An 11,498-nucleotide genomic window follows, 5' to 3' on the forward strand; every position below is an offset into this window, starting at 1 on the left:
TATTTTTGTGATCATTGCTATATGTTTAAGGCAAAGTGGTTATTTTAAAGAAAATTATTTTATTCAATTCATACAGTGGTAAAAATCTTGAAAGGTAATAGACATGATGACACTAGTAGATTAACATTCCAGTGCCACACATTTAATATTTTGCATTAAAACAAGTGTATTTGATAGTTCACACTTTGAATATTATTATTTTTCCACTACAATTGAGCCTGCTTGTCACCATTTCCTCAGGTACCGTCCAGTAGTAAATGGCATCCCGGGCAAATGGTCAACATTCCGAGTAGAGCCCCAGAATGCCACACGATTCACCCTGTACGGCCTTGAACCTGACACCTTATACGAATTTAAGGTTCTCGCCATCAACGACCTTGGCGAGGGGAATTTCAGCAGCACTGTACACGCCAAAACACTTGGTATAATTAACTATGGAATGCTATTGTATAATGCACAAAGTGAAAGGCTTTGAGCACATTTTGAAGTTTTTGGTTATAAAATGAAACAATTATTTGTTTAGGGTGTACTTACTTCAGTTGTAAGGCACCTTTTAACCTTAATGTCACCTGAAGCTGCACTCTCACAGATTTACTGTTATTACAACTTTTTTATTTTTTGTCTTGGAAAGAGCAAATTTTTTGCGTAAATATCTGCAAACCAATGATAAAAGATTACTGACAAAAGATAAGATTGCAGATTTTCATATTTTTGTTCAAAAATTGATATTTTATGGCTTAAACCGTTACCTACGGTTTAAGAAATATGCATTAAACATCAATTTTGAACTTGCGAATCTGTGATCTAATTTTTAGCTCTACTGGCCAAAGACCAGAAGAGCTTATGCGATGGTAATGTGTACGTAGTATGTGCATCCGTGCGTCCGTGCGTCTGTAAACAATTGCTTGTGAACACGATACAGTCTTCAGTTTTGATTGCATCTCGATGAAACTTGTACAGTATCTAGATATCTATTAGAGCTCGGTTCCTTTTGAAAACCAGCCAGATCCGCCCATGCATGCCTAGATTATGGCCCTTGATAGTATAAAAAAAAGCTATTGTGTAAACAATTGGTTGTGAACACGATACAGTCTTCAGTTTTGATTATATCTCGATGAAACTTGTACAGTATCTAGATATCCATTAAAGCTTGGTTCCTTTCGAAAACCAGCAAGATCCGCCCATGAATGCCTAGATTATGGGCCATGAAAGTTTTAAAGAAATGCTTTCTATTTTTAGCCAGGTCTGCATGAGCGAATTCTATTTTTAGCCAAGATTACATGTATATGTTAATTCAAGTCTAGAGTTAAGGGAGACAATTTGCAAGTCTAGGATTTTGAGAGACAATTTGCTTTTTGCTTCTGCAGTTGATTTTGTGAATTACTCTGCCTTGTTCTTGTTGAAAGCCCAAAGGCCATTTTTTAGCTTTAAGTTCTGTAGTTTGCGCATTCATCTTAACAAAATTGGTTGTGAATGTTTAAGTTATGCACCTGGTGTCATTACTGGCCACACCCAGCGTTCACAGGTTTGGTAAACATAAATCTGGAAAGGTTTGAAAATCTTTTTGTGTGTTCGTGCATCCATCTCAGCACAATTGATTGTGAATGTTTGTTCAAATTGATCAATCTTGTCCTAGGATGCCCTTGACTTTGACCTTTTGACCAACTTTTTTTAACTTTTAAAACTACAGAAAATTTTACTATGAGTACAGTTTTGAAAGCATTTTTTTTGTCAGATGACTTTTACTTGGCACATATTAAAATAGTTCATGCAACTAATCTGCTTACAATACTTTCTGTGCTCAGATGTTGAACGTGCTACGTTTTCAGGTAACCCAAACACAAAACATAAACTATATGTCTGTTGCCTTTTACCCATACATACATGCTCTGGATTGATATGACCACAAAAGCCATGCCAGTAGAGCATAGGCCCTTTTGGGCCTCTTGTTTTGTCAGCAGTCTTATATAAATGGTTTCCATGCATTTTCGCAAAATTTGGTTCGTTCCAAGACAAAAAATAGAAAAGCTGTCAAAGCATCCAATCTGTGAGAGTGCAGTTTTAAAACAGATAAGATGTGTCACAAATTTCCTGTTGATCACATAATTGCAAAACTCTTTAATGCTTTCGCAACACTTACTGAGAATAATGAATGTAACTAATGTTTTTTTTAAAATGATAATGTTTGTGTAGGATTTTCTGTGGTACTATTTGCTGAATGCTAATGATCACTTGGTGTGGATTCCGTAAATCACAATTCAAAGCTTGAACACCTTAACAACAAACAAATATTTCTTTTCTTGTGAATGGATGACTATTCTGTTTTCACATTGGCTTTTCACATGTGTGCTTTCAGCCAAAGACAACCAATCAACACTTTCTGGTACACCTTAAACGCTTTATATGTTTACCATTTCCCAGTTCTTCATATTTATTGTTTGTGGTTCAACATTTTTCAGTTGATTTCTTTTTGCTTACTGTTGTTGTTTTCTATCAATTTTTAATTATATGGAAAAAAAGATGGAATTCTGATTATTCATAATTCAGTAGTCACCCAACTCAACAATAACTATTAACAAGCTTTAGATCAAATTTCAAATTGTTTATGGTTTCGGCATTTTTGTTTTGAAGGTTTATATTTTATGCATGGGTTATGTTAATGATTTATTATCAAGTTGACTTTAAAGAAATGTTTTTGTAATTCATAAACCTTAATTATTCCATGATATATACCAGTGTGTCATTTCATGTACTCTGAGCAACATTTTCCAAATTCACAATTTAGGACAAAGAAATATTTCTGAAATTTGTTGAATAAGGCCATTTAGCTAAATGATTCCCAAGTGGATAGGCAATGCTTAGCATAGCTGTCTTTTGAACTCTTTTTAAAGAAATCAAAATTAATATTTGTTGAGTTTTATTTTAATCAAGGTCATTTGAATATGTATGCATTTTATTGTACATCGATAAAGATAGTTTACTAAAGTTGTTTGTGGGTTCATTATTTGGAGCTAATTGTGTTGTGATATTTCTGTGATGAAAATGTCATACATGTAAGTTTTATTCAACTTGTAACCACATGGTGTTTTGTTATATATGCCTAGTGCATATTTTGGTACTTCTTTTACTGTTGTTTTGCCATCATTCAGTTACACGTAATCAAATTCAATATACTGTTGGTTTATAATCTTTGTATCAAATACTGTATATAATTATGATAAGATTATTACAGATGCACATAAGAAATATAGATGCTAGCAATGATAAAAAAATAATCTTAATGAATAAGGCCTTTTTGTAACATTTATTAACCCATAAAAAATAAATGTTCAACAAAAATCGAGTGCAGCCTTTATGTAAAGCCTGCTTGATTGACTTTGCAGGGTATCTGGATGGAAACCCCAATGTGGCTCCGACAGATGAAACAGGACACACATACTTCCCTCCTATAGTTAGCTCTACTGGTGAGTTACTATACAGATATTTTGCCTGCTTATTCATTTCTTACAAATATTGATACTGTCCATCTACAATCTTGGATTCAATAGACTTTGAATCTAAGTAGAGGTATAACATTGCAATCAAGAAGATGATAATTGAACTGAACTATTTTTTTTTCAATAAATAAGGTTACAGAACAAGTGGTAGAGGTCTAAACATCTCGCGAAAGGAGCTTTAACAAGCTTGAATCAGCCATGGGCAATTTTCATGGTTGAGCATTTGTGGCAATGGTGTCTTATGCGAAATCATGTTTAAGAAAAGAATCTGCTGGAAAAAATGGAAAACTTCCATGTAATTTATGATGCAAATACTAAAAAAGTAAAAAATGGAGGTCATCTTTTATCCATCATGTTTCTATGTATTCAGGAGTTGTACTAAATTTGTTATTGTAATATAGAAAAAAAATCGCTGTTATTGTGTAAATGAAGTTGGAATATCAAAATAAAGTGTTCATATTCTCATTTGCAGGCGACAAGCCTTCCAAGCCTGTCAATGTGTCAGTGACATTGGAACAAAACAGCATAGTTGTTACATGGGACCAGCCAGCCATATCTCCGGTCACAATATTCTACTTCATAGTGGAATACAACCATGGTGTTCAGTGGACTAAGTCGGGCCCCATTAAGGCTCCTGACATGAAGTTTGTGTTAAGTCCCGTGGAGGAGGGGGTGACTTATAGTTTCCGAGTTGTATCTTATGGGATACTCGCTTTTAGCATTCCAAGTGAAGTGAAAAATATACAAGTACCAAAAGGTAAGTTAGGGGAAAATATGTTATGGGTATTAAAAATGGAGAATTGAAGAGTCAAAGTATTTTGTTGTAATAAATTTTAACTTGTTCTGATATGATGTGACCCTGCTGTTGCTCTTATCTTATTGGTAACTTGCTTCTGAGTGCTTAAAACATCTAATAATATATGTAAGTCTGCAATGGCAACAATTTTTCAAGTTTGAGTGGAAATATTATAAGTTACTGGGTTAGTGACACGATAATGGATATATATTAATGGAGACCATAGCATTCAAGCCCGAATATGGTTTCCTGCACCCCGTATATCCAATATCAGGTTATCTACTAACCTAATAACCAGGGCTTCTAAAATTTTGGAACCTTAATCGGCCCGGACCCAGCCACAATCGGTCTGGATCTGGCGACCACCCCCCCCCAAAAAAAAAGAAAGGCCTGTTCAAAAGTCACACATTTTCGCGACATATTTTCTGTCAATATTTTTTCGCGATATCGCAATTCCTAAGAGGGTTCTAGAGCCGCATAGCCGATTCAGATAGTCATTGATACAAGCTTAATTCAAATGAGATTCTCATCGAGTTCTGCAGCGTTTCTAATAAGAACGATTGTAATCGTAAATAACTGTGGCTGTCGGAAAGCGGTCAGACGACAAAAAGTGAAACAGTATATGTTTGATTTGCTTAATGCATCTACAGTGGGTAAACATTCAACTGATACTCTTGAATAATAATATCTGTCTAGATTTATAATCGGGACTTCAGGCTATAAGTGTGATATCGACAATAATTTTTTCATTACTGCAAATTAAAATGACGTAAGCAGCGCACTCAGCTTCCAGACTATGTAGTTAATCAAGCGTGTCGCTGTTCATATTCTATACAGTATATGACTAGGTTGGGATTAACAATGACATATGCAATTTAAAAGAACAATTTAAATTTTACAGTTTGGTAATCATCAAACGGATTTATCAAGTAATCATCAACAACATAGCATATTCATATTGCCATGTGAAAATATGGACCTATAGCTGCAAGCACTTAATTAACACATAGTTTGTTAAATTGTGTCTTCTGCCAATACCAAAACACGTGTTTGGACCGATTGCAAGCGTCTGCTAATTAACAGATAGGCTTTAGAGTGTTCAGCGTAGCGGAAAAAGCAGCTGGTCGCATCGGTCTCATGGTAACTAAGACACTTTTACGACCTATTGGGGGTAGTTTTGAATGTGTGAATGACCCGTAAATGTTTGTGTATTACAATTTCTACAACTTTGACTGACTTAGTCGTTTTGGACTGAAATTCTAAAAAGATTGAGAAAATTTCGGACCGATTTTTTTACACTTTTTAAAACTGAAATCGGTCTGGCTTGGCCAAAATCGGTCCAGACCGGCAAATTGCCGGTTTTTAGAAGCCCTGCTAATAACTTATATATCATATCGACAACCGGTTTATATTGATCAATTTATGGGAAATGTTTAAATTATTCAACTAAATTGAAAAACTGGTACTATATAATTTAGTGACCCAATATGGAAAAATATGGGGTCACCACGTGACCAGTCCTGAACCAATGGCATTGCTTCATACATGTTGGAGGCGTGATATTATAAGTTAGAGGGTTAGTTGGTGACCCGATATGGGATATATGGGGAAAAGGAACCCATATAGGGTTAGAATGAAGTTTGAACCCCAATATGTTTTTCTGCGCCCGTATATCCCATATCGGGTCACCTATTAACCCCTTAAAGTATATATCACGTCGACAACCTGTTTTCATGTTTAAATGTTTCATTTATTCATCAGAATTGGAAAATAGAAACCATCTTGGTATGATATAAATTTGGTGACCCAATATGAAAAAATATGGGGACACCGTGTGGCCAGTCTTCGACCAATGGCATTGCGTCATTTATGTTAGAGGCGTGATATAGTGAATTATTGCTTTTTACCAACTTTCTGCTTTAACTTGTGTAACAACTGTTATCTGCTTGTTGGTCTTACTGTTGTTTTGCTGTTTTTCTCTGCTGCTCAGCGGGAACAAGCAAAGCTGGTAGCACAATAAACTACTCAACAGACTCCGGTATCATTATGTCATTGGTGTTTATGATATTTCATATGATTTTGGACCCATCAAATTTGCCTTTAGAAAATTTATATCATCTGGCCCAGATTCATCGAAACTTCTTAAGTCCTTTTGCACAGGATTAAGCCACATTTTTGTTTGGGTATGATTTATGTAATATTCACTTCTTTCTGTGGTTTTATACTTAAAATAGGCATTGTCTTAATAATGATGACAATAATCCGTTCTTTATTTATCTCGAACAAATTTATGTATGCATTTTGGCTAATTGAAATTAGCTACTAAAGCTTGTTAACCTAAGCAGTTTTCCAGATAATGGGGCCTGAGCAGTTTATAAAACACAGAAAATGAATAATTCATGAATAATCAAATCAGGGTTGAAAGCTTTCAGGTTTGATTAGCATACAGGTGTGAAGTTTGGGGTGTTTTTTGGCTGGAAAATTTGCATTTTAAATAGTAGAGAATACCTTAAAATGGTAAAAAAGGAGTTTAACCCAATTTCTAGGATTTGGATTTTCAGCCTGTTATCATCCTTGTTGTTTTCTGACACATTATTTTCTATTTTTATCCTTAGTTATTGATATTTTGTTTTACTAAAAATATGCAAAAGAAACTGAAATATGTTCTGAAATCATTGTGTCCAAAATCTTATGAAACTGATGTATGTATATTTGTGAAAGAAAAGCTGAAGTATGAAGGAAAATCTATTGTAACATTTACAGTTTGGAGGTTGTTGTTTCAGTGAAGTGAATAGTTACTACAGGTCACTTTCAAAACAAACAAAAAAAATCTCAGTTTTTTTTTTTTTGTGAGTTTGAAATATTTGCTTTCTCAAAATTTAAATATTTTTTTTTTTTTTTAAAACATGGACCATGTAAATGTTACTTTTTCCTGCATGCAATCATAGTTTCATCCTCACAGTTGATGTACCAGTGGACAAAGAATTTGTTTTATATTTCACGCATGTCAGTGTTTATTTTATCCACTTAAAGTTAATGTCTGTTACATTTCATGTATAATGATGTTTTATGTTTTTATATATATTTAGAGATTCTGTTGACTTTTACTTTGAGCAGATAATTATTTAACTCCCATTGGCTTAATATGTTCCAGTATTTTTGTTTTCCTTCATGTATTTTATTACAAATTACATGACAATAAAGCCATTTTAACTTTAAAAAAAACTACAAATTTTGTAAGGCAATGTTAAGCTCTCTTTGCTCAATTAATTTAACTCCAATTCAATGCCTTATAGTTATTACACATTTTTAAAAGGGGAAATGGGGATACTGATAATTTTGTTACATCAGGAGCGATGATAAGTGTTTCTTTTCTTGTGTATATTTTCAAGACATTAAATATATTTGCATTGTGAAGGCCAATAATAGTGACTTTACAAATAATCATTCAGACATGACTATTTGTATGATGTTTTCAGACGAGGGTTTTGGACTCTCCAGCACTGAGGTTGGAGGCATAATCGGTGGTCTGCTCTTTCTTGTTGTTGCGGTAACACTGGCTGTGATCGCCGTCATCTGCAGTAGGCGCAAGGACCGCAGAAAACACCAGGACAAATACGGTATAAGATTTTATGATGCGCTGCATTTTTTATACACAATCAGGAGGTCAACAAACTCACTACGAAATATAATGAAGTAAAGAATTGTCAATATCAAAATTACTGTGTCGAAGTTACAGAACAAAATTAACCCAATATTTTACTTTCTAAATCAAATTAACTTTGATTTAAAGGTACAAAGTCTACATGGATGGACCAAAGAAGTGTATTAGTTTTAATGCATTCATTTGTCTTACTCATTTGACTTGAATGATCAAAACAATAGGAAGCATTTGATTCTTGTACTGATAAAAAATATTAGAGATATATTTAGGTTTTTTTTTAACTTGTTAATTTGTGGCCATGTAGCTATTATTTGAAAACCCAAGTATATTAGGCTAAGATGTTTTTTATTTATAATAATGCATTAAAACTTATGTTTCTTTTGTGCATCTTTCTAACATTTGTACTTTTAACTGACAATCACACCATTGTTTTTGCCATACATACTATTATTGCCATGTTTGATACATTCATGGCTAAGAAAGTACAGCGATCAACGAAGTAAGTTTATGTATTTAAATACTTGTGACCAACTTTCAGTATCTTTCTTCTTGTCTGACAAGTAAAAGCAATTTGACTCTGTATATAAAGAATATCTCTCAGACTAATCAAAAGGCTGCATCTACAGCTTATATGAGCTTTGATAATTATGCCACTTACAAGTTATAGCCGCATTAATCTTCAGAGAAATACTTGCTATTATATGTTTTTTGGTTGCGTTTTTCAGGCAATGTCAAATATGCAGGGGCCAAAGATGAAATGGATGGAAGACCGTGAGTATTTCCTGGCATTATTATATCCTGTGCTTTACTGGCCCTGAAACCAAACACTCCAAAACAAAGATATACTCTGTATCTTGTGCAATAGCTGCATTTTATCCAAAATAAAATAAAATTGTGATATCATCAAAAGGCTTAACTAAAACTTTATTTATGGCTGAGGTACTTTGCAATAAAATTAATTGTCCTCATAAAACACTCCTGTTAAAGGTATGTTGGTTTATGTGTACACAGCCTGTTTGCAAAAATGCAATTTTTTAGCTTTTCCTATTTGTTTATATGTATCAATACATCTAGTACTGGTTTAAGCAGAGGAACTTTTTAAACACATTTTGACATCAGCTTCCAACTTTCTGAAATATATATTATTTTTTTTAAATTACTAGAAATTATCGTCCTTTGCTCTTATAACATTTGCCTTTTTCCTGAGGTTTGGCTTAAACTCAACTCTATTTTTTCAGTATAATTGAATGGTAAGGTTCATCAAATGTTTGGCAGTGGTGTAGGAATGTTCACAAGTAGGGAACAGTGGCTTTTATGGATTTTCTTGTTTTAAAACAATTAAACAATGATTTAAGAAAAAATTATTCTATTTTCCTTCAGCGGACTTATGCAAAGCATTTGATAGTATTAAAAGTTGATAAAAGGAATTTTGTCAAAAGGTCTAAGATGTGGTTAAACATAATTTATTAATTGAATGAAACTGTTTTATACAATGAAAGATGTAAAAGAAGGAATAATACTTGACGTAGGTTTCTTAAGTTCCATATAAAGATGGGTTAGACAAGGAGACACTGTGTCATTATTTGTTTAAGGCTTGCAAGTATATACGTATGTTAATAGGAATCTGTGTAATAAAAGCCACTATTCCTTTTTTTCACTGTCCAATGTACTGCAGCAATATTTGAGGTAAAGGAAAATTCACAAGAATCCATGATAGTGTTCTATCAATAACATGGTAATTCATGGCAATATGTTCCTACAGATAATGTGGTAATTCATGGTAATGTGTTCCTATCAATAATGGGAGAATTCATGGCAATGTGGTCCTGTGAATAACTTGGTGTGTTTCTTTTTGTATGTGCTCTCTGACTGGTATCAGGATTAACAACCAGAAAGGTACATTTCACTCTGTGATCCCCTGTTTTTTGCCTTGTGTACAGGACATGCTTGAGAAGCAGCGATAATTTTCTTTGATAAATTTTGGATAGAAATTCATTAGCATCATTAAATAGAGTTTTATTGTGTAGAATGGTTACAATTGGTTGGAGATGGGAAATTCTTGTTCAAATGGTTTCAATTAACAATTTCAAGTAACAATTTTGAGACTATTTAGTGTTTACCAGAGGTATTACTAGTGTTGTCTAAAGCTAATGATATTTATTAAATGTTTGATCAAAATTGTCTCCCAACTGTTTCTCAGCATGTTATTTAGCAAGGCTTATTTTAGGCATGTATACATTTTTCTTTCAACAATGTTATAATCAAAATGTTTTCCTTTGCAACTTTGTATAGTTTAATGTAAGCTTTGTGGTAAATTTTGGTGGCATGTGATATAAAGTCATTTCAGTTTATCTCTATTATAAAATATATAAATATCGTATTCGACCTGTCTTACAGCTCTTATAATTGTTGAGTTATCCTCCTTAACAAATAAAGAAAAAGACCTGGATGAGCATTGCGTTCGCTTCTTTAAACTGACCTTGGACATATTATTGTAAACATTTTCTTTTCTGTGCATTGTGGTCAACCCATTACTCCTTTCAGATTTAGTGTCCGATTTGTATATTTTCCACACATCCTCGTCCTTTGTGGTAACATTTCTTGTTTTTGAATGTTCCGTTCATGTTACATTTTTGCAATTTTTACAACCCGCTTTTTTCATGCCTGTCTGATTGTCACTCTGACAGTGTACTTCATTCTACATGTACCTGACAAGGCGAAAGTATGTACAAAATGTGTCCGACTTTGTTTTACACCAATTTTCTCTATTGAAGTGTCTTATTTAAATCTTACATAATGTTCACCATTCTTCTAAATGAGACTGTCCACATTGTAATGCTGGAAAAAAACAACTATGATGGTTGTTTCAAAAGTTCACGGATTTTTTATAAAAAAGTTTTTAAAAAAGCAAAAAATATAAGAACTTGTTTTTGTGCTTTTCTTTTAAATATATTAAACATGAAAACGACAATATTGCTGAAATGTTTGTAATTGGTACAATTGAACTTAAATGCAAGTTACATTGATGGCAGAAAATTGGCGTATTTCATCAAATGCAACCTCTAGTAACCATGACAACATTTTTATTTTTGTTATCTGCTCGGATGATTTTATTTTGTTTAAAATAAAACACAAATTCTACTAGATATATTCTTTTACAATTTTTATGATTGTTTGCCCCAAAATACCATTATAATTCCATCCGAGTGGTTTCAAACCAGAAGCTCTACAGTAAATATGTTATGTTTAAAGTTACTGTATTAAGGTTGTGAAAATTTTGTATTCACTTGCACTTTTGTCTTGAGTCAACTGAAAAGATTCAGATGCAGCATTGTACTCAATGTAATTAAACTTTAACACGTTCATAAATAATGTTATATTTCTTTTCCACTATTCATTTCTACACTTTTGATTGAATGATGATATTTTGCATGATCAAAACTGTCAGTATTTGTTATTTCCTGAATTAACACCAGCCACAAAATTTACCTTACCTGATGTTCTAATTATATTTCTAGTTTTCAGTAATTAGTTACAGTAA

General features: G+C 33.1%; 1 protein-coding gene across 5 annotated transcripts in view; it reads left to right on the plus strand.

The window, feature by feature from the left end:
* Nucleotides 1-11,498, plus strand: part of LOC128234061 (protein turtle-like) — a 162,108-nt gene that overhangs the window by 144,439 nt on the left and 6,171 nt on the right. For 3 of the 5 annotated variants that reach the window (XM_052948020.1, XM_052948022.1, XM_052948024.1), the window contains 7 exons: nucleotides 241-422; nucleotides 2,357-2,383; nucleotides 3,384-3,464; nucleotides 3,970-4,254; nucleotides 6,284-6,331; nucleotides 7,773-7,913; nucleotides 8,683-8,728. In XM_052948020.1, the coding sequence (XP_052803980.1) occupies nucleotides 241-422; nucleotides 2,357-2,383; nucleotides 3,384-3,464; nucleotides 3,970-4,254; nucleotides 6,284-6,331; nucleotides 7,773-7,913; nucleotides 8,683-8,728 (810 nt within the window). The remainder of the gene's footprint in view (nucleotides 1-240; nucleotides 423-2,356; nucleotides 2,384-3,383; nucleotides 3,465-3,969; nucleotides 4,255-6,283; nucleotides 6,332-7,772; nucleotides 7,914-8,682; nucleotides 8,729-11,498) is intronic. The other 2 variants (XM_052948023.1, XM_052948025.1) reach the window with 2 other exon arrangements.

The sequence above is a fragment of the Mya arenaria genome, chromosome 5 (genome assembly GCF_026914265.1).
Source record: "Mya arenaria isolate MELC-2E11 chromosome 5, ASM2691426v1".
Taxonomy (NCBI): Eukaryota; Metazoa; Mollusca; class Bivalvia; order Myida; family Myidae; genus Mya; species Mya arenaria.